This window comes from Mastacembelus armatus, chromosome 16, assembly GCF_900324485.2.
Source record: "Mastacembelus armatus chromosome 16, fMasArm1.2, whole genome shotgun sequence".
Lineage (NCBI taxonomy): Eukaryota > Metazoa > Chordata > Actinopteri > Synbranchiformes > Mastacembelidae > Mastacembelus > Mastacembelus armatus.
In genome coordinates this window covers 7,815,858-7,840,593 of record NC_046648.1, presented here as the reverse complement: position 1 = coordinate 7,840,593, position 24,736 = coordinate 7,815,858, and the positions used below count along the sequence as shown (strand labels likewise).

Genomic DNA, 24,736 nt, shown 5'->3' with positions numbered 1-24,736 from the left:
CAAACTCACAAGACAAGAGAGGCAGAAAGGATTTATTTGATTTATAACGAACAGATGCAAATCTCCCCAAAGTTTTGTTCGTGTGTAGAAACCACTTCACCTCAGACTGCTCTGAAAACGAGGGCCAGTTCAATGCTGGATTCGCTTCACAGCTGAGGTTGACACCTGTATACACACCAACAGTCCATGAGCAGTCCTACCACCCTTCAGTGGTGAGTCTATATTTTTAAATGCGTATTTTTTATACCATTGACGTGTTGACGTTAGCCACGTTAGCTGTACAAGTTAGCTAGTTCTAATGCTGCCTGGCTAACATACTCTTGTCTACCCATAGCCTCGTTTTTACACTGAAACAGGACAGGTTAGCTGTCCTAGCTTATGCAAATTGACACCAAAAACTGGCGCTAGTTTCAGACACCCCGGAAAAGACGATCTGAAAAGCATTTCATCATGACAATATAACATGTTTAAGTGACTACAGGGCTTCTTTAATATAGATGTTTTTAATAATTTTGTCATATTTGAAGAGAATCGGTACCGTCATACAATTTCAGCTGCAGTGTGACGACATCTCTAATTATTACTTCAAGTGAAAACTTTTTAGCTGATTCCTAAAAAAAAAAAAAAAAATGTAATTACGACATAATTCAAAAAGCAAAAACTCCAAAAAAAAAAATCAACAGATTTTCAGATGCCTCTTCAACCTTTAGACTCATGGTAATGTATTACATTTTCAGGAAAGACAGAGGACAAAGATTTCTTTCTTTTAGTTCATGTAAACACAGTTTTGATAGGCCTGTGTTTTTCCATTAACTGATGTTGTACCATAGCACAGGTAACAGTTGGTGTTAGTGCAGGGGGTTGTGATTGGCAAACAAGTCTTAAAACATCTTCACAGTTTACTGTAGTTGATGGAACTAGACAAACTCATACACAGCATCACGCTAGGCAGACACTGTTGAAACCTTTGCAGTTGCCGCAGTGGAAACACATTCACTTTATCATAAATGTGTACTTTCACTCACACACACCCAAACACACACTCACTCTGGCCCAAGGTGGATTTCTAGAGGTGCATATATTTGCATACATCTGCATGTTTAATGAGTTTTGGGAGATCAAGCGATCCATGCGGCCCTTTGTGGGTATTTCTTTCCTTTCTTTTTTCTGTGTGTATATTTGTGTGTGTGTGTGTGTGTGTGTGTGTGTGTGTGTGTGTGTGTGGAGGGGGGGGGGCTTCATGTAAATATCACCCACTGTGTGTTGGCACCCGTCACAGATGGTCGGGGGCCAGGGCACCCTGTGGGCACAGGATACCTATTTCTGTTTGTCTGCATGCTTTGTGTGTGACTAGGAGGCAGAGAGGGTGTGAATCTATGTGCATGTGTGTACTGTGCACTGTAGGTGTTTGCATGTTGTGTTTGTTGTGTGCATGTTTGAGTGTTTGTCTTTTTTGTGTTATTGTAACCCTGTTTGTGTGTGTGTGTGTGTGCGCGCGCGTGCGTGTGTGCGTGTGTGTGTGTGAGAGAGAGAGAGAGCGTGCGCACACTGTGATTTTTGTATGTCGTACCACTGAGTGTACATGCATGTGTTTGCCATTCACAACATATTTGTGCTGTATGTGTATATAAAGTTCGTGTGTGTTTGCTCAGTTGTTTATTGTGCTGCAGTGCATGTTTGTGTGGGTCTGCACATGTGTGTGTCTCCCAGCATGCAGTGTGGCTTTGATGGCCCTGTTTTGGATGATTGATGTGTTGGAGAGAGCAGTGAAGAGCTCAGGTTGGGCCAGAGCCTCAGTCTGACATGCTGCTGCTTCCCTGCTGCTTTACATATGTAGACGCAGCAAGACTCCTCCTCCCCTCCCATCTGACACTGCCTCCCGCTCCACACTGCCACTCACATGTTCCAACACTCACAGGTTCTTTTTAGGGCTCATTTTCAAGCTCCTGTTTATACCAAGAAAGTAAACCAAGAATTTTGCAGTTTTCAAGTAACTTCCTGTTTCACGTTTTACATCTCGTAGTCTCCAAGTTCAATCGCCATATCAGGTGCTCATGGGGGTTAGAGTAATACCAATTTATTTAGGCGTCATTTTGGACTTGTCTTATATTCAGGCTATGAAGAATTGTTATTGTTTCATACATCTGGGTCGGGTGGCCTTATGGAGTGTTTCACTTTACACAGGCCCTGCATTAGGCTTATTGAAGGAATAAACAATACTCTGCTGGTTTTCGTTTGAATTTAATCTAATTAAACATTGTTTGTCAACATTGCTTTGATGTAAACTTCAGCTATTGATATCTGCACTGCTGTGATTGTATCATAACATTTTCAAGTTAACACATAAGAAGCAAAAATGCAATAAAATGACAATACACAAGATACAGTGTTTACGTCTGTACAGTTATACCTTATTATTGAATTTCAATTAAAAACAAAGTTTTGCATCTTTTATGACATGTAAACTCCTTTTGACTAAACTCTCAAAATACTGAATTACTTTTTGTTAGCAGAGGCTAATTATTAAAACATTGAGATAGTTAGCAAAATACGAAAGTGAATTTATGTTTTAGTTCTTATAATGTCATTAATGTAGTTTAAAATCTTAAATGTAACAATAGTTTAAGATCGCTGGAGCAACAACAGTGTGGTGAGCTAAACATAACTAGAGTTGACAAAGCATTTGAAAGGATTCAGATTTGATAAGCATTCAACCCTTGACTCAGATTCTGTGAACTCCTGTTGAAACACAACCCTAGGTTATTCTATCCATAGAAAAATCTCCACTCACAGCTTTGGCTGAATACCAGACTTTAAAGTGAACCATAAACCTTTCCCAGGGGAAAACTGTGTTGCTCACAATTGTCTTTCCTTTGTCTCTTGAGAAGTAAATCACATTCTTATTTTGAGTGTACTGAAGTCTTTGCATTTTTTCCAAAACCCACCTTAGGAGAAATATGGCACGGGAGATTACTTTTAAGAGAAATTACCCCTGAAGCTGGAGAAGCAAAAACATGAGGGAGCTCTTACTTGGAATATGCTGCACTCATAGATTTCTCGTGAATGACCAGTTTGAGATACAAAGATACAAGATAAAAGAGAAATATGACATTCTACTTGAATTTCAGTATTATCTAGTCTTAATATCAAGTAAGTATAGTCTAAAAATTACAAATGAGTGTAGCAACTGGGGATTCAGCCCACTGTGCCATCTTGAGCCACAGCCACCTGTGTTTTAGGCCCTTTATTAATAAATATTTGAAATTCTATTTTGGGATAAAACATGAGAAAACAACTTGGGGAAAAAAGTAGAAATAGAGTAAATAGAGCTATGTAAAATGATGAAATATGATTCCCTCATATGGAGACAAAATCTGAATGTCTAGATTTTTGATGTATTATGTACATGTATTGTTGTATGATATTTTTAATGTTTTTTTTTTTTTTAGTCATTTATTTTTCCCCTCTCCACAGAGGCATGGTTTGTTCCCATATGGGAAAACCAGACAGTGTTATTGAGCTCTTGTCTCATTGGTCCAGTCTGAGAGTAGATTGATTTTCAATCATGCAGATCACAACCACCTGAGTGATGAATGTGTTTGTGTCTTTATTCAGCCTGTTCTGTTTTATGGTGTTCAGCTGCCAATGAAGATCTCTGTTAGATTAAAATGTTGCTCTGTTAGATTTGCTGGGAGCTGCGAGTGTAGTGTGCTGATCTTCCATTTGACTTTTGCATCAGATTTATAATAAAACCTCCTGATTTCTGATACATAACTGGTTTGGTCAGAATCAACTGCAATAAATAAAAATATCCAACAGAATATACTGTGACATGTCCAAATAACTTTCCAATTTAACAGTTGTAGGCCATAAGTAAGAAAATAAACATTCAGCCTAGAATCTTTACTGTGACACATCTGTATGAACCCCAAAGTAAGAATCTCAAAATAAAATCTGACACTTTTTTATAAGGAAAACAGGTTTCAGATGCTTATGCTCTGCCAAGAGCTGAGTTCTTTCAGACAAAAGATGTGAAAAAAAAAAATCTTAGGATCATTGTGAGGCAAGAAGACAAGACTTCTCAGGAGCCATTTGTTAGAAGTATGAGAAAAGGCTTAAAGTATCATTCTGGTGTTAAAACAAACTTTTGTATGTCTAGGAGAAACCATCTAGATTATTTTGCTTTTCATCTGGGTTTTGGGGTTTTTTTACCTGTCATAATAAAAGATACGCAGTTCTAAATAGTGACAAGAATGGTGGCTGACTTCCATTGAGCTGCGTCAGTTTCAATGTGTGGGTATGGTGCACTCTGGTTACTCAGATCTATCTGGAGTCCTGCTAACCCGCTAATGCTATTGAGAGATAATGTAAAATATGTCAAAAGGAATGGAAAGCAGCAGTAGCAGCTCTGTTTAATGTGTCTAATCTATGTGTGTGTGTAATACAGTGAACTTTTCCTTTTGAAAAGTTGCTACACTTACTCCTAGATGGTGAACTCACTGTTGGCAAACTGAAGCTGCAGTGTCCTGCAACAGAAAACTGCAGTGTGTAAAAATATATAACATGAAAAGAAAAAAATGTTTAAACAATAAAGATGTTTCTTAAAAGACATTTCTTAGCTAGCTGTCTTTTTCGTTAATGTTTTCTGGCTTCCTCCTGTTAGCTAAGTGATCTCTTTTCTGGCTTCTTATTTTGACTTTCAAAGTGTATCTGTCTCTTCATATTACTTTTGTCAATCATACTCCCCTTGTCTTTGTCAGTCTCTGACTTGCCTACCTCTGTATCGCTATTGGTTTCTGAACTCCTCTCTCTTCTCAGACTAATCTTCTATCGCTGGGTCTCACTTTCCTTTCTCTGACGCACACTCGGATTGATATCCTGCCATCTCTCTCCCCTATCACTAATCCAGCCACTGTTCTTTTTTCTTTTCTTTTTTTTTTCTTTGCAGTTTCTCTCTCTGGCTTTGAAATCCTTCCCCTCTCCCCTCTGTTCCTCTGCTTCCACTAATCCTTTCATTTTCCTTGTCTCCCCGTTGTCTAAAAGTCAGTTTAATTTCTTCTTTCTTTATTCCCTGGCTTTGTCTCTGCGTGTACTTCTGCTGTTGTTAAAATCCATTTTTATATGCTCACTGTAACAACTAGTTTTTCTCTTCTTCTGTTTTGGGAAATTGATTGGCAACTGGTTCCCAATTATATGAAGATATCATGCAGTTTAATATTAGGTTTTATAGCTGTGACCAATCATCATACACATTTGACCATTTTTTAAAATTCTGACTATAGTCATGCCATCCAAAAAAAAAACAGTATTTATGCGTCCGTAGAGTAATTCTGAAAGCCCAAAGACTCCAGCTCAATTTAAAACAATCAGGCAACTCAAAATATTTGACTCATGAGGTTTCCCGGCGACAGCGAGGTCGCAGCTCCTCAGAGAGCCATGTCGACCCAGTAGAAAGGCATGCTGGGAGGCTGAGAGGCATGAGAGCCATATTGATCCACCTGTAGCATCCAGCTGTTTGTTTACCAACAACAAATCAATGCAGCGCTCAGCTGGGGGCTGCCATGCCTGGCCTCTGGCCTGCACTTACACACACAAAACACTCTCTCTCTTGCACACACACACACACACACACACACACACACACACTGGGCACTTGCTTGGGTAGATGTAGAGAGTTTATATGGTGGAGTCAGCTCTGGACTAATGGAGTATTTTTTGGGTGGAAGCCAAAGTGAGGTTGATATTTAATGTTTTTAAATCACAAACTTAAAACCTGTTCTCATTCAGACACTGATGCTTTGCAATACCCTCTGGTGTCTCATACATATGCACAATGTACCCTTTGGCGTCTGTATACTGATGTACAGCATTTTTGGTTGACTCCAGTGTTAACCCACTTGCTGCAATATTAAATGCCCAGAGCAACTGCTCTGGCTGTCTGCTGATTACAGTGTTAAACTACCTGCAGCAATGCTGGATGCTTTGAGCTTTGACATTTCTACTGGAGAGTCAAGATATGACACACCTTAACTGATTATATAACACAAATATGGTTGGGACTTTACACTGAAAAGTGAATGTTAATTGTAGAATTGTTTTAAGGGCTTCCTGTGTGTGTACATAGATGGAAGATTTACTGTGAGCAGAGATAATTATGATGCCATTTGTGTTAATTAAATAGAAATACATTAATTAGATATCCAAGATCAAAATCTAAAATAACACTGACATGACATGATAGCTCATTTCCCTTGAGAAGCTTAAGGTTGTGTACCTAACAAATGATTTCTTTTGCTAGCTTTTTATTTATTTTATAATTGTAACTGACCAAAGCTTATTTAAACCAACAAAAGCAGCAGTCAGCCCCAGCTATAAATGTGAAGGTCACTTGAATGTTTCAGTAAATTGTTTTTAAATGTGATAAACTATCTCCTGGTCTGACCTGCCAAATATTAATTTCCTTGTTGCTGCAACATCATTGGATGCTGTCAGATGGATTCACAGCAATTCAAATTTTTATTTTATTTTATTTGATGCAGACATTCTTTTCATTTTTCTACTTGTTTGTTTACATGTTCAGGCTTTGGAAGTATTATATGTCCTTCGGAAATATATAGTTTGAGTGATTTCATGAGTCACTGGTGTTAAAGTCTTGGCCAAGAGACACGGATCACTCTGTTTTCTACAATTACCTGGCATGTGCTGACATGCCATGACTGAGCTGTTCATGAAGGTCAAATTTTCACATTTTACCATGTGTCAGAAACAGTGGGTATGTGGACTGCACTCTAATCTTTATAGATCAGGGCAGCTGTCATGCTCTCCTATAGAGACAGTTTTTTTTTTGGTTGTTTTTTGTTAGGGCAGTCAATAACTGTCCTCGACCTGAATTTGTAACAAAGGTAGGTTCATGAGATGTGTAAGACAACAGTCATTTCTCAACTTTCTATCATGAGTTCAGTCCCAGTGAGTGAATATGAGATGCAAGAAGAAAGTTATGACATGCCTTTTTTTGTTTTGTTTTTTTGATATTCTGAAACCCTTGCATGTTTGATTCCAGGTGACTGACCACAAAGGCACAGTGAGGAGCTGCATGAGGCCAACTGAAGAGAAAACAGCTGGAGCCTTGCTCAGTGTTACGCTCATCCTTTATGGCACTTATCATCCATACGCAAGCAATCATGGTACCGTATGTAAAACTGTCAACCACTTGCAGTACATTCAGACTGAGGTGATCATTGATGCGGGGTTACTGTATGCACTATAAGCTAAATTAATTAATGCATCAGGAAGTTAAAAATCAAAACAATTAAGAAATTAGCTATATACATTTTAGAAGAGAAATTTGACATGTACTTTTTTCACCTATCCCAAGTTTTCCAAGTGTTGTGCAAAAACCCCAGAATCCCCCACACCCTCCACCACCTGCCTTCTCTGCTTCTTTGGCTGAGGCAGTGCAGTCAGAAGAAGTCAGTCGGGCCACTGACCACAGGGACTGTGATATGTAATTACAGCATGACCCCTGGCTGCGCCTCCCCAATCCCAACCCTTCTTCCACATTGTGTGTCAGCTCCCCCAATGACCACAACCACCACACATACACACACACACCTCGTTAGCCGCACCGGCACAATGTCACAGCACCGTGCTCCATGTCCATGTTGGGGTTTTTAGGGTTGTTAGAATCACCGAGCCATGCTGGGAGAGAAACGTTGAACCAGACTTTCCTGTTGATCTCTGTCAACAGGGGTTCCCACTGGTCATAGAGGTCCTGGAATATCATGGACTTTTGAAAGATAGTCAGGAAAAGTCAAAGAACATAACAAATGTGCTGGCAAAGTTTTACTTTCTAATCTACATTAAAACCTGATTTCTTTTAGTTAAAAGTCAAATTAAAAGAAAGGAAAAACATTTTAAGGTCAAGAAAGTACCCTAGCTTCATTCTGAAAACCTAGAAATTGATGGAAAACTCATGAAATTTCATCTGGATGCCACAGTGGAAATCCTTTTTCTCTATCTGTGTGTGTCTGTGTGTGTGTGTGTGTGTGTGTGTGTGTGCGCGCGCGCACATCTGTGTGCGTGTGTCTTGCTCAGTTGCTTTCACATCTCTTTCTGTCAAGATGCTGATCTCTGATCTCTCTGTTGAGAAATCAATGCCCACCCCCACCTCCTCTCTCCATCCATCCATGTATCCCTCTCCGTGCTTCTGGATCTAACCCAAGTTCAAGCTGTTAGTCAATCTGCTGTCTAAACACACACACACACTCACACACACATATATAAATATATATATATATATATATACACACACACACACCGACACACTCCTCATTCACAGGTTCTTACCATGTTGCTGCTTCTCAGTCTTATGTGACACCATTCTGTAATAGTTTGCCCCACTGTGCCACACAAATTCACCCACAACCATGACTCTTGGATTGTAATGCCCAAGCAAGTTCCTGTTCTTGTGTGCAGAATATTTATGGATGCTGTTTGTAGATTTGTATACTGAAGAAATATGGTAAACTGATGGCACAGTGATCCAGTGATTAGCACCGACACCTCACCGCCTGAAGGTTCTGGGTCTGTGATTTTTTTATTTGTAGATTTGAATGTTCTCTCTGTGTCTGTGAGGGTCTTCTCTATGTACTTGCTCTGCAACTGTGGACAGCAGGAAGAACCAGTACAGCTAATGGATGGATGCTAAATTAATTTCATAAGCACTTTTTTATGAGCTGTGCAGGGATATTTATCTCTGCACAGTATCTGTACTTGAGATAAATGTCAAAAGTATGTGAACATCTGAACAGAGTATGGGATTATTGAACATCTTAAAACCTATGGGCATTCATCTACTTCTATAACTTATAAGCCTCTACTTTTCTGAAAGGCTGTCCTTAGTATATTTTAGAGCCCAGTTGCCACAAAAGCATTAGTGAGGCTGGGGTTCTAACTCATCCCAGCCATGTTGGACTGATTTGAGGATAGGGCTATGTGAAGCTATTCCACACCAAAATAGGAAAAATCATTTCTTTAAGGAGCTGACTGTGTGCACAGAGGTATAATCATATTAAAACCAGGAAAGGGCCAAGCACAAAATCTTGCCAGAAACTTGGGGGAGCTCCCTTGTCTCAAATACCTTTGGATGATGTAGCATTACAAGTGCAAACTGTAAGGAAACTGTAGCATATAGTTTCATTTAAGAATGCTTATAATTTAGCTTCTGAACCACTACAATTAGTAGTCAGAATTTATTCTCCCATTCAGCTTGGACCTTTTACATGTCTGTCTTATTAGTTTACCATCCCGGTCCACAGACATTTAGTGTTGCTGCGTGGAGTGATTGCAATGACTTCTGACTTGTTCCAGGTCAAGTTTGTCATTGCTTCATAAATTATCAACCAGGTAATGTATACTGATGTCCTTGTGTCCTCTGTTAAAACCTCTGCACTTCTTTAGTTCAGCGGAGGAGAAAGAAATACAGTTGGTGGTTTACCGGGGGCAAACACTAATGCAGTCTAACACAATACCTCTGCAATAAACTCTACCTTCATGCCCCGCAAACTACAACCAAAAACTACCATAAAGTTGAATCAACACTTCACCAGCAACAAAGCATTATATCCTTCATAAAGATAGGTTGTATTCCAGGATGGTTGCAGTAGACTGCATTTATGTTGGATGGGCTTATTTTATAAACTGCCAACCCAGAGTACGGTATATGCTTATCATCTTAACTGAAACAAAATTAAACTTATTTCTGACAAGAATTGCACATATTTATGCCATCCAGAGAATAACATCAGGTACAAAGTAATATGTGTAATATGTATAACTGCTTTGGCCATATACTGTTTTATGCATTTATACAGTAACTCTCTAAGATCTTTATACTAAAATATAGGCAAATATAAAATATAGCTGTAGTAACTACAGTTGTTGGAACAAAACCATAATACTAATGGCAGTGGTGTCTCAGTATCCTCTGTCTGTTTTGTGCCAGTTACCCCGCAGAGATACCACAATGTGAGCTTTACACTCATGATGTGAAGCATGAAGCTCCAGCTCTACCCTGGGTGTCTGATGTGATCCAGCCTCGTCCGTGTGTGTGTGTGTGTTTGTGCAAGTTTTTCTACCTCTGTGTGTGTGCTTGCCCTCGTGTGTTTGTTTGGCGGCTTGTGCGGCAAGTGAAGGTAAATTGCTGTGATTATGTGGCAGTAATTGAACAGGGATGGCGTGTTTAATTGAGTTTTTGTTTCCTTATGTTTCTGTGTAGTAGCAGGAGCTGCTGCGCTGACAGGTGCCTTGTCTTGTCTCACAGAGATGAGTTTTTTATATACCATCACATAGGCTTTGTTGTGTCTTTTTAGTGGCATTTCTGTGTGATGGGCTTAATGGTGGTTTGATTGGCTGAAGGGTGTGTGTGTGTGTGTGTGTTGTATAGTTTTGGCTGGCAGAGAGAAGTGTGGGATTTGTGAGAGTTCTCTGAGCTCCAACAAGTATGTATATATATGTATATGTATATATATGTATACACACATATATATATACATATATATATATATATACATACACACATACATACAGTATATACATAAAAGAAGCTCTTCTTGTCTGTATACAGAGCTAATGTGTACATGTTTATATGAATGCATTTGTGTTCAGTGCATGTGCATATATATATATATATATATGTGTGTGTGTGTGTGTATATATGTGTGACACACACACACACATAAATATATATATATATATATATATATATATATATATATATACATACACACACTAGCTGTGTGTGTGTGTGTGTGTGTTATGAGTGTGTGTGTGCATTTGGCTCTATCTGATCTCCCTCCTGGGCTCTATGGTCCAAATCAAATGGTAGGAAACATCAATTTCACCATCCCCTCTGCTCCCACCCCCGCCCCACTCTCCTTGAATAATTTCTCCTCTCTTCTTCCTCTCTTCTCCTCCCCTCCAGCTCCTCTCCACCTTTTCTCCACCCCTCCTCGCTGTCTTGCTCTTTGTGGAGGTGTGATTATGTTCCTCCTCTGAGCACCAGTGATCTTAGGGTTCAGTGTGTGTGTGTTGTGTGTTTGTGTGTGCATGTGTGTATCTTGGTGTGTGTTTGGTGACTAGTTGGTGATCTGAGCAACCCGGTGCTGAGTATTGTGTGGCACAATTCACAGACGACGTCTCCAGATGAATGCCTCCATTCACAATTACAGCCTCTCCATTAGCTGCAGCCCTCACCACCCTGTTGTTGTCTTTTCTTCTTCTCTGCAAAAAAAAAAAAAAAAAAAAAAAAGCAATTAAATGAGGACAAAAACAAGTGAGAGCACAAGCAGTGTACCTGGGAAATGAAAAAAAAAAAACAGCAAGGGAAGGTACACGGGAGCGTGGAGAAGGGGTGCAGTAATTCTTCAGTCAGGGTTCACACTACACATTATCTATCTGTTTTATTCCAGAGAAAAGCCTTCTCGATTTATTTGAACTTTCACGCATGAATGCAAGTCTCCTCTAAGAGACTCACACCACTACTCAGTGTCGGATATATATATTTTGATTTTCCTCTTGTACTGTTAGTGTGCTTCTCCTGTAATTCCCTTAAAAGGATCAGATTTCCTTTACAGGCATAGAAAGTTGAGGAAACCCCTTTAAAGTGAGGACATTTTGGTGCTGCTGCTCTTAAGGTATGTGTTTAGGATTAAAACATTGATTTATGTTTATGGTGAGTCAGTTTTTCTTTTTTACACGCTTTACTTGTCAGTGTCCAGTTTTAAGATTTTAAAATAAAAAAGACTAAAAAAAAAAAAAAGAAAAAATACAATTAGTTAAAATGGTTAGAGTTGTAAGCTTGGCAAGATTTATTTTGTATATGGGAAATTGGGATGTCATGTAACACACACAATTACTGCAGCACAATCTTAGGTCGAAATATTTGGCCTGCCTTGTTGGTATACAGGTGTACACACTAGCATCATGATTGAATGGTTGTTGTTAGTATGTCAGAAAATTACATTCTCTCATACTCAATATATGACCTGTTTTGGTCAGACATTACACCAGGGGTCACCAACCCTGGTCCTCAAAGCCCACTGTCCTGCTGGTTTTCCAACTATCTCTGCTCTTCCAGTTTCTGATTGGCTGAACACACCTGATGCAGGTAATCAGCAGCGTGTAGGGCAGGGATATCTGGAAAACAAGCAGGACAGTGGGCCTCGAGGACCCGGGTTGGTGACCCTTGCTTTACACAATTAAAAACCAGTTTTGCCAGTTAAGCACTGTTAATGTGAAAGAGCAGCCGACGGTATTGATTGGTTTGTGTGTGTTGAGTCACAGCATTTACTATAACTTAGTCCAGCTCAGTTCTCAATTGTGCAAAAGCAATTGCAACCCTACGCAACCACTACCATTTAAAAAAACAAAAAAAACTACAAAATCTGGCAGGTAATTACTCATTGAAATCCAGTCTAAATATGAATGTAAATACATTTAAGGGCTATTGCTGAGAAATGCCATTTGTGAATAGTAAATTTATTAAAAGAGATTTGAGGTTTTCAGCTAAGCAAAAGCAACCCAGAAGACCTGTTCTGGCTTTGATTCTTTTTTAGATTTTTATTACTTACTCCAGTCTTCTTGGTGTATTTACAGACCTTAAACCCATTTTAAACTTTGTGAAAAATGTACTTGACATTTGGATGAAAACATAACTACTGAGGCAAATAGAGCCAAACAGCATTTTAACAGTACTCATATGCTTTCTGTTTTTTGTTTTTTTTGTTTTTTCAGAGGGACCCCTGCAGAGCATTGTGTCCATGGGGTCACATCACCCCCTCCCTCACAGGGGGGTGTACCGAAGGAACCCTTACCCCCCATTGGACCTGATTCAATGGGTCTGCCAAATGGAGAGAGACAGGAAGGTGCGGAGTGCAGATATCACCATCCTAGCCAGGCAGAAGGTACAGCACTGTATGCAGAGCTAGAAACCACACGTTTCACACATCACACATGCTATGATTTACTGTTCCAATAAATCACTGGTGCTGCCTAATTTCCTATGGATTTCAATTTCCCCCTGGACATATCTGCATTGATCAACTTCAGGTGTAAGGATGTGCCAGGCGTCGCTCACTGTGACACTGAAGAATAGCTCACAGGTCTCTGGTATTCATGTGTGTGTTTCTGTCTTTGTGTGTGTGCTTGGCTGTGAAAGTGGGATTTGTGCAGATGCAGCATTTCTGCTGAACATCATCATCACCACCACCAGGGCTTTAGAATACAAATCCTTGATAACATCTGAAAATGTCAGAATCATACAGATAAAGATAGGGATCAGACAGTTGAGTTATTGTTATTCTGATCATATCAGTGCATGCACTGAATCTAGACCTGATTATGAGAAACAATTAAATATCATTCTTGCTTCTTCAACAGTTGTTACTGCAGAAAGAAAGACTGAAGTATAACTGTCTTTTGAAATTTGAGGGTGTTTTGTGGTCTACTTAATCATCTTTCAGCTCTGTGTTTGAACTCAGACAAATCTAATTCTCTTTCAGACTTAGTATTACAGTATTGTCATAATCATCAAAGTTTTCTATCTGCTTCCTTTATCCTGATAAAAGTGAGCTACTGGATGATAGGTAGCTCTGTTTGTGTGCATGTTGCTGCCTGACATGTCCTTGCAGGGTTACATGGTCCCTGGGCCTGTAGATGAGTTTTGAGCCGGTGTTAGGAGGGAACGACAAGGCTTGACAACATCTTTACCCAGAGTTCCTCCCCTAGAGGCAGATCTGAATGGATCGTAGATGCAAGGAGGAGAAATAAATTGGAGAAAAGGATAAATCGATGCTTGGCAGAGAGGCAAACAGACCTTCCAACCTCCGGCCCAGACACACACACACACACACACGTACCATGGCGTGGATTTTTTTCCTTGGGCTGTATTGGATTGGTATGCACAGCTGAGGAGAGAGACGCTCAGAAAAAGACTTAGCCTACAAATGATGTCCTTTGTTTGATCCATTAGGTTGAGGGGGGGTTGTCCCACAGAGATGGTGGTAGGGTTGGGAAACAAACATCTCTGTCTGTGAGCCTCTCTCTCCCTTTCTCTCCTCACTAACAGCTTCTCATCTAAGGGATGAGGGAGAGATCAGCTCCAGGAAAAGCTGGTTGTCATCTGTTTCTGTTGATGAGTTGGAGGTCAGAGAGGATATAGTGTAGGTGTGTGTGCATTCCAGTGGTTAAATATATGCTAAATTTACATAAATGGTACTTTCAGTCTGAAGGTTATTTATGGTTTAACACTTACCTATTATCTTCTGTAGTTTAATAATAACATTTTTACCAAGTTAACCGCTGAGAATTGATCATTTGTGATACAGTCACATTGCTATCAATAGAAATGATGGCCAAAACTATGAGCTAGAAAATTACACCCAGACTTATTATTAAAGACTCACTGAGCCTCATGCAACAACATTTTCATATCCTACTCCTATTTTTTTCTTGTATGAGTGTCCCAATTTAGATGCTCCAAACTCTTATTGCTGGAGAGCCTTGTCATAAACCTGTCACTCATTTAAGCCTGTTGATTGTCCCGTGCTCATCCGGGGTCTGCATTGGGATGTAATCATTGTAATTAATGTGTCTAAACTGATAATATAAAGATACAAGTTATGCTTCTTTTTTTTGGCGTTTCATTCACAAAAATGAGCAACTATTGGTATTCGAGAGCCCAAAAATATTACTGTTGTTGTCAATGCAGAATGAAGTATAAATGACTATAGAGCAAAAAAAAACCTCTTAGTCAGTGATCAAACACTGCTGCTTCTCCACTACAGGGACCAGTAACTGGAGCTTACTGTAACTTTAACCTTTTAGAACTTAGGAGTTGGCTGATAGTGTTTTGCTGTCAACCACCTTTACAAACTGGGTAGGATTAGGTGTACATTAACGAAAAGGCGACAGACGTCACTCACGTGCCTAAACTGCGGGACAGTCCATTGGTCTTTGTTAATATGAAACAGTCCTCACAGAGAAATGAAATAAATGCTGCCTTTGTTGTCTTTGTCACCGCATATCTGGCTGACAGATCTCAAGCAATAGCTGCTTGACCAATCACAGGCAACCGCTGAACACCCCCCACTCCTCCTGCAAATACCTGCAACTTATTTTGTTCTCACCTCTTAAGAGTTGCTGAAATTTAGCTCCCAAAACTTGGAGGGAGTGGAGGGAATAGGAAACACAACTATTTAAATGGATAGCTCATTGAAAGTGCTAGTGTTTGAAGCCTGCTGACTTTGGTGATTGTTCATTTTAACAGATTTCAGTTCAAGTCATTAAATGCTCATTCAAAACACTGTTCTCTTTTATATTCTTTCTATTTTACTTCTATGACTTACTTCAGCCCAGTTTAGAGACATAAATTCAGTTTGATTTCTGGAAGTTATTTAAAAATCAAACTGGCTTGATAGCACTGATTTTGTGAGCATGTTAGCATCCTGATGTTAACATATAGCCTGAGAGCTGTTAGCCTGATTATAGACTCTGAGTCAAGATTATTTTAATATATGTTTATTGTAAGTAATACATTTAAGCTCCAATCTTAATAAGATTAGGAGACTCTGGGTCTTAAGTCGAGACACTGTTGTCCCCCTGTGGAGAATCAGCAGATCTGTCATTCAACAGTCCTGAACTGCATTTAGTGTGAGCGGCTCCTGCAGACCTGTTATCAAGCTGTTCAGACCAACTTCAGCCTCAAAACAGATTTTTGATGCTAAGGTCTTTGCTCCACCACTGCTGTCTCTGCCTGCACTCTATTACAAGATTTCTCTTTCTCCTATTTTGGAGGAAATACACTACTCTGAGCTCTTCAACAGCAACAGCATACGACACCATTTATTTTAGCTTGGGAGTTCTCTTTTCGCTCTGTGTCTTTTTATAGTTTTGTCTTCATACTGTACTCCCCGCTGTGCTTCTATTTTCATGAATGCTGTGAGAAATAATTGAAAGCGCCGTGTTCAGTGCCGTCTGTTGCAGTGCTCCCACTTCCTCAAGCCTTGTAAATACTGTATCACTGAAATCCCCGCTGTAATCTGCCGGTTCGGGATTCCTCACAACTCTGAAACGTCAACACTAACTGAAAACTTGAGCCAAGATCAAATCATAGCTGGAGTCTGAACATTGCTCCTGTGGACAGAGCTATTTTTTTATTGATTTTAAATTCAGCTGTTTGTCCTTGTCTTTTTTTCTTGAGAAAACAGACAGGGATGAGATATCTTTGAACAGCTCATGTCCTGTTTTTCTGTATGAGTGTTTTTTTCCCATCTTGACATCCATAAGGAGGGGGAAAAGGATGTCAAAAAAGTCACATCCCCTGCTGAAAGTGGTGCTGGTGTGAAGAGCAACAGATGGAGGACCTCAAGGAGTCTTAACAAGAACAAATAATGTACCACAACAATGATAAATAAAATCATGGCTTATTAGAATCTGATTAAAAGGCCACTTTACAAAAGGATTGTTTGTATTATGGGAAATGTAGTATCTAGAAATCTTGGAGCTTGCTGCAACAATTAATTGCAAGCAGCAAAATAGCTGTCATTGATTGTTGAAGTCATAATATGAAGAGTTTCAGCATGTCTCTTTAACATAAAGTATATGTTCCATCACCCAGGTGCGGACAGTTCCTGAAAGCTTGGAGTTGGACAATCAGACACTCAGCATGGCTGTCCAGGTAATCTGCAGCACCACGTCCACATACTACAGTCAGGTCTCCATCCTAGTGAAGTGGAAATTTTCACCAAATGTCAGAATCATGACTAGAAATGCACTGATTGTTTCTGTCCTGGCTCTTTGTATTTTAGGGTATTCTGTGCCTCATTTTTATGCAGGATCAAACAGTTAACACAGTTTGGAAGTAATGACAAGGAAACTGCGCTTTTGCTAACTAGATAAATTTGTTTTCATGCCGAGAGCTTTGTGTTTACACCTTCTGTTCACCAAAATGCACATTTTGTTACTGGACATGTGAGTGCTTCACATCTAAAACAATTCATTAATTTATTAATGGATGGGAAAAGTATTCTTTTTATAAAAATAGATTAATCCTTTAAATATTTTTTTATCTTGCAGAAATTATAAGCATTACTGTCTCTCAGCTGTGAAGCTTTGGTACTTTTCTTTGCAGCTCTGGTTTTTGGTCAAACGAAGAAAAAAGAAGACAATTGGAAGATGCCGCTTTAGGGAATAATTCATTATTTTCTGACAATGCATAGAAAAAATGATTATCTGATATTGAAAGTAACTGTTATGTGTTGCCCTGGTTGCTTTGCTGTATTCTTTTCATATTAGTTTGTGTAAATAATTTCCTTGTGTCATACTGTATACTCATCATCCATATCATGTCCAACAGTTACATGGGACTGAATTTCAACTGCCAAAGACCGTCAGCAATAATATGGAGAGACAAGTGAGGTCTTTACCATCGCACATCGTCCAGGATGTCGTCCTGGTGGAGGGGCAGCGTTCAGACTCTTCAGATCCAAGAGGTGGAAGAACAGTGAGCAGAAAGGCAGGTGGAGGGAAGGGGCAGCAGGCAGGGAACTGAAGAAACAAATGTGAAAAATGTTAAATAAAGATTGTAAGTTTCCACAGTGCAGCAAGCTCATTGATCTTGAATCAATTCCATGTGGTTTCAGTGTCAGCAGAGATTATTTATTGTGGGTTCCTGACTTGGGCTGAAAAATGAATCACTCTCCCAGCCATAGAAACACACACTCTCCCAAAAACAAACAGTTCCAAGAGCAGGTCTCAGTACTCATCTCTGCTTCTCGTTTGATTTTAGAAGTTGCAAAGGTTAGTGAAAGATATGTTTGTCTTTTTCCACTTCATTGAAGGGTGAATTCAGCTCAGTGCAATAAGAAATGGATTACCCATTCATTAAAGGGGCTGTGTCACTCCTCATTGAGTTGGACAAATAACAAATTAATTTCTAGCAGCCTAATTTCTCTCTGTTCTCCACTGAATTTCCGATAAAGTCAATTACTGATCACAGCCATGTGAGCTACCCTAACTTTTCATCAATTCATTAAAAATGTGCCACAGCGGAGATGCTACAGAGGAATTTCTCTCACTACTTTCTGCATGCTTCTCTTGCCACAACAACTCTGTATACAAACAGAAACCAAGTGAGGTGTTTCATTGAAATTGGGTTATTAAACACACCAGAAACCGTTACAGAAAGTTTAGGGAAAAGTTACTTTGTTGACATTTTGGAGTCATTCAGAAAGTTTTTAGCAGTTTATCTCAAAAAGGAACAAAAAGCGTCAGAATAATAGCTTCTTTTTCCCGGTGAAGTGCAGGTCTGCAGGTAGTGGTGTTTTGTAAAGTAGCAGTAGCGTATTGACAGGCCAGTATTGATGTTTCAATTAGAGCAGCGTTACGTAGTGCTGCAGCATGGTAACATGGTGCGTCTCCTGCCATCTGCTCTGCCTCCACGTCTGACGAACGAGGCACGTGGGGCTAATCGAGCCGCACATGAGCAATGGGACCGTGAGATCTATCTCTCTCTCACACACACACACACACACACACACACACATATGTGTGTGTACAGAGAATGTGTACACGTTCTCTGTATTCTCTACACACGTCCTTATGCAGAAAAATAGGAGAAAGGACGAGGGGGAGCTCCTCGGCCCTGCTGTTTAAACAGCCTTCAGAAAGCCTGTGATTCCTCCCCTTCTCTCTTCACATGTGCCATCGGAGCAGCCAGCAGGTTATTTCTCTGACAAGGAAACAGGCAGTCGCACCAGATGCACGAGTTAAAACTGTTCAAAAGCTCATCTGACGGAAAGACAAAAAGAGGCAATGGCTTCTGCCAGGTTTTCTCGTGCTGGGACGGTCTAAAATAACAGTGTGCATTATGCCTGGCGTTATTGCCTGCCAAACTCCACGAATCAAAGACCTCATTGTGTGGATTACCTCGTTAATCTGTTGATGCCATTGAGTAGTATCGCAGGTGTTAATGTGCCAGTTTTTTTTTCTCTCTCTTCACTTATTGGGGGGTGTAGCGTTAGGTTGGTAATCTGCTTTAAATGCTTTCTGGGGAATGAAGACACGCTGAAGCCCAGCCAAGAGGACTCTGCGCACAGAGGGGAGCGACTGACTAAGGCTGCGGCGCCGATGCCAACGGGGACAAGCCAGTGAGCTACACACCCTGTACCACTTGTTGGAATACATGACTGTATGAATAATAAAAGAGGAAAAAGAAAGTGATATTGCTAAAGCAGTGCAACAATGACATCCATCACTGAAATGTCTCATTGCGCTTTTTTTTTTCTGTTTTATGCTGCAAAAGTCGTGTCTCTGTGCAGGAGGAGCTAAACCAAAGCTGGGCCCTGCCTGAGCTCACAGACTTCGGAGGTGAACTACAGCAGAAAGAGGGAAAGACAGAGGGAAAGGGACAGAAAGAGAGGTAATCCTCCCTTTTTTCTGCTTCCTGGGGTGGTCTCTTCATCCAGGGCCTCAAAGAGGGACAGAATACACCTCCCCACTACAATGGAGGGGACCCACAGGGGCTGTTGCTGTCTGAATGTGCGTGCATGGGTGTGTGTGTGTGGGTGCGTGTGAGTGATGGGGGTGCAGCTTTAAGCAGGCCTTTGAGTGGCCTAATTGCATTGGAATACAGCAGCCTGAGAGCTGGCTCAGATCACGGGCTGCTGGAGGGGTTAGCGCCCGCGCCTCGACAGCCGCACTCAGCAAAAGAGCCCCGGCACAATGCGCACAATTAATGCTCTCCCTCTCGTTAACTCTCTCCCCTCTCCTACTTTCTGCTCATTCTCCTCCTTCTCACCCCATATCTTACTCCTCTCCTGCTCTTGTTCAGCCCCCCTCCCCTCAATGTGTCGTCACTCACCCACTGTACTAATCCTCCCATACAGCCTGTCAATCACACTCTCTTTGAAGCACACAATTACAGTAAGAATGAAAGGCGGGGGCCGGCTCTCCTTATGTAAGGCTCCAAACAGGCCTTACCACAAATTATTGATATGTGAACAGCTACTCTGAAATAAAACCTCAACAACATGGCATCTCTGTTATAGGTTTGTAAGAAATTATCTGTGCAAGTTAAAAATTGCTATAACCCAGGAGAGATTTTAATTTGAAGACACATCCTCAAATTTTAAAGCACACTGAGTAAATTCTTCTGATTTTTGATTAGAAGAAAAACAATCTCTATTTAATAGTAATTGTTCTATTAAGATGAGACTAATAAACAAGAAATGTTGTTTGTGTCTTTGGGGCACTAAATACTAAGGTTCTAAAGATAACTGTTTTTACTTCACTGGATTTTCTCTGCTTTAGTAGCCCAAGCATCACAACAGGCGCCTTTACCGATCTCTATACATTACAGTAAAAATGAACTGATTAGTCTATTGACAGACGATATGAAAAATAATGATTATTAAATGAATTTTTACATCAAAAATTTCAAGCATTCTCTTAATATATCAAATACACACACACACACATATATATACACACTGATGACCAATGAGTGGCATATACTCTGCCTAAAGTGTAAATTTGTGTTTCATAACATTAACATTTCTTCAAATTAAATGAACTCCTTTTAAAAATACCTCATCTCTAAATGTGTGAAGTTAAACCCTACTTACAGTAAAAAGTCCATTCTCATTGTATGTGGATGAGAAGGTTTAGGTTTCCATGTCACACATCTGTAAGTTGCATACTGGACTATGACTTGCTTCAAACTAGTTTTGTCTAGTCTAAAAATCTGCTTGTACATCCCAATGTTAGCACAGAACTAAAAGCTATTAAATTATATTTCTATCATAAAGGCTCAGATCCCAAGTTACTGTAGCTACCCTCTACAGTAGACAGTGGACGGTTCATTAGATGGGTTAATATAATCAGACATATGTGCCTTGCCTTGCCTCTAGTTTGGACTCAACTGTCCTTGTCTTTAAATGGGACTCAGTGGACTGTGTGCATGGACCAATCAATGGTTTTGAAAACAAATCATATTTAACCAGCCCCTCCTTTGATTTTCTTTATTACACGAGCCGTGTCTTAATAAAATCTAATTATTTCCGCTCACAGGATGCTTTCTGGTGAGAAATTGGCAGAGGGATGTGAGCTGATGTATGGGGAGACAGTCGCCTAATTAGAGCGTTAGAAATTGAATCTTTACAGCACACGGGTCATATAATTATCCTACTGTTAATTTAACGCTTACATTCTCTGCTGTTCATTTTTATTCCCTTAAATGTAGTTTGGCAGCAGTCTTCGGTGCTCAGCACTGGATTTTTACACTACAAGAGAAGACAGCATGGCCCCTAACATTGGCCCCTCTGAGTGATTGAGCAACTGAGGACCCCACAGTCCAAATAACAAGGCTCGCATCATTTATGCATTGTTAAGCCATGTAATTGAAACGAGTCATAGTTTGCATATTACACCATTAAAATAATGTGCTTTGCACTTCTCCCATCACGACTATTTAAGCTTGTGTGGCGATGTGGTAATTCCTTGAATTACAGCCTAATTACCACAATGTTCTTTTGATTTGGCCGATTTCAATGTTACGCCACAGTAATGTTCAATATTACCAGAATGAATTACTGAACCGTGCCTGGAAACTTTTCCATGTATGACTTAAATCCTGGCAGCTTCATGTGCTGTAAGTACTGCTGGATTCACATCCATAAAGGATTATTAGCCTATGAAATGAGATCCATTAAAGACCCAATCAGTAATACTTAATTGAAGAGCTGGAGTTATACATGGAATATGAGCATTTTGTGTGTTTCTCAACTGATTCTCATTGGCCTGGTTTATATCACCATTTACAGATATTACAGGATTAATGTAAACAGAACAGCAACATCAGAAAACGTTACAGATTTCTAATTACTGTGTGTCTGTACAATAATTGACATTAACTATGAATCAAAGCAATTTACAGTCTTATAAATGCACGAGGTACCTTTAAATGATTAATAAAACAAAGTATGCATTTAATATTAGCAATTTGATTATCATACATGTGTTCTAATTACTTTCTACTCTTATTTGATAGTAATGTCATATTATTCCACAATATCAGCATCAAGACAAATGGAAGAGTCGCCACTTAAATAACTGTATGAAATCAAAATCCAATCCAGGTCATATAAAGCATTTTATAATTAGCACTTGCTCTTTGTTACATAGCCCTGTATTGTTCGCAGACCTCAGACATGTGTCCTTGTGTGAACTCATTGACTAAATTGCCATTGCTAAGAATGATTTGTGAGCACGCATATTCAGTATATAGGCTCTCTTGTTTTAACTTCAGTATTTGAATATTTTTGGTGAACATATTTTTTTTAATAATTGCTTTTTTATTACCTTTTAATTTTACTGCTAAGTCTAAGTTATTAAATAAAATGTTTAATTATAGTTCCAATCATTTGCATAGTTTAGAAATTATAGATTGTGCATGCTAAAGAACTGTCTGCATTGATTTATAGGTTTAATTTGTGGGCAGTATGTACTACTTTATTTATGGTAGACTGTTATGGACAAACCAGAAGTTCTTTTTAATTGAACAAATATAGTAGTAATTATTAATGTCTCCTAATAATCGGAAATGAGAAACTTGGAAAGTTAAAACATATTTCTGCCATGCAAAATTTTGAAGTTTTGTTTGCAGTTTTTCACAAGAGTGTGAGGAACCGCTTTGAGGACAGACATAATCTTTTTTAGGTTTTCAATCCCTTTCTCTCTCTCTCTCTCAGGGCCCTGTGCTCTTTACTCCCTCCTTTATCCCTGTGAAGGCTTTGTCCCCACAGCGGAGAGCCTCTCTAAATAGAGGCCTTTAGATAGTCCAGGAGCAGAGGAGGGGGGCAGCAGCGACGCAACTGCTGTTGTTTCATTTACTTCTCTCTATGGCAACCAGCAGCGGTCGCCCAGGAATGTCCCCTCTCTGGACAAAGTCCTGGTCCCTGAAGCTGACATTGGGGGGGATGACAGCTGGGATGGGATGGAAACCTGCCCTCCCTGCCCTGCCCTGGACTGGAGGCCTGAGTCTGTACTTAATCCTCCTCTTCACTTGTGTCTGTCCTTGGTTTAGTTGATGGTGAGCAGCCAGAGAGGCTTTTCACACAGGATCAGAATTATTTGTATATAAGAGCAGAAAATCATTTCTGAATGTTTTTGGGTGATGGACAGAATCCTGGAAGGCTCTCAGAGCACTTACACCATGTTTTACTAGATCTTTTACTGCTCTGTCCAGAAACATACAAAGTTCTGCAAGCAATAAATGTTGCTTGCAGAAAAACCATTTTGGAAACCAGCTTGTTTTATGTTTTTAAAAAAGTCAATAAACCTTTTAAGCCATTCGTGCTATAAATAGACCCTTAGATTCAGTCCAGGGCTCCTCCCTTTCTCTGTGTTTAGCCACTCCTACTGAGACAAGCTTGTAAAATGCACTTTAGCTGCACAAAAAAGTTGATTTGTTTACTTTATGAGCTGTTGTTGTTTTCAAGTCAAGACATTTGAAAGACCTTACATTTAAACCCCTCGCAGAAAGAGGAATCACTGGAAGTTGAAAAAGTGCAGATAATTCTGCCATTAACAGCCAGATTTATAAACGCATCAGACAGTAAAAGGAAAATAACAGACTTCACACTGATCCCAGTGGTCAGTGTAGATGCTAGTTTTCAACAAATAAGATCCAGCATTGTGTTTTTACTCACGATTTAATCGGAATTTCTTAATACTTTATTACAAGGAAGGTTTTTTTGTTTCTAATAAAATCTCTAGGCCTGTCTCCTCCATTTACCTAGAAATCAACCCTGTTAGGTAAAGTTTGATTCCTCCAGCAGTGCACCATGCACCTTACACCACAACAAGAGGGAAGTTTATAGGACGGATTGCGTTTTATCTGCTGTTACGTCAGCACGCCTGATGTTTAAAATGGATCTCACATTGTTTTGTTACTTAGTTTTACATGAACATTAGGTTTAAATGTCATGGTTTAATTTAGTTTAACTTAAAAATAATGAGTGGTCGATCGGTGAGACATAGAGACATTCTTGAAAAAAAAAAAAATTAGTAATTTCGTTTATCCACACTCAGCCCTGCGCAGATAACACAGACGGGTCAATATGGACACGCCTACAAAGTCTTTGCATTAATGTTAAACAACATTAGGCTATGTAACCTGTTAAACTGCGCATACGGATAAATGCTTCTATGTGACCTGGAATCTAGATTCGAGCCCTTTGTTGTCATGAAAGAGTTGAAACTGTCTAATGAAATCAAGATGCTGCACACAAGTTTCCTATAAAAGTATTTAATGCCTTAAACCTGCGCGTAAGTACAGTCAATAAATAACTAATTTTAAAGCCTTCCTTGAATAAACCATATGTAGTATCCTTAACAACAGGTATTTTATATTTATCCTCACAGTAAAGTAAATTCTGGTTTCGTGGAACTAGACTACCTGCAGCCTGAGTCCTGATAGTACATCATTATCAAAGTAAATCAACTGTATCTTACAGTTGCACTGCTGATCCCGGTGCTCCGTCTCCCCATGCTGCACTCCGGCTCTCCGCTTCCACGGGAGCCGTCAACTCGCACCTCTCCAACAAAGACAGTAGTGTTTACTGAGATATCCCCACAGCCAATCGCCGTCTCGTTGCCCTTGGTAACCACGTCCATCATC

General features: G+C 39.7%; 1 protein-coding gene across 1 annotated transcript in view; it reads left to right on the top strand.

Annotated features, from left to right (window-relative positions):
* LOC113122687 (proprotein convertase subtilisin/kexin type 4-like) overlaps window positions 1-17,657 on the top strand; it is a 147,982-nt gene extending 130,325 nt beyond the window's left edge. The window contains exons 18-21 of the mRNA XM_026294182.1: window positions 7,061-7,184; window positions 12,793-12,962; window positions 16,676-16,735; window positions 17,414-17,657. Of these exons, the coding sequence (XP_026149967.1) occupies window positions 7,061-7,184; window positions 12,793-12,962; window positions 16,676-16,735; window positions 17,414-17,608 (549 nt within the window). The 3' untranslated portion in view covers window positions 17,609-17,657. The remainder of the gene's footprint in view (window positions 1-7,060; window positions 7,185-12,792; window positions 12,963-16,675; window positions 16,736-17,413) is intronic.
* Window positions 17,658-24,736: the final 7,079 nt, after the last annotated feature.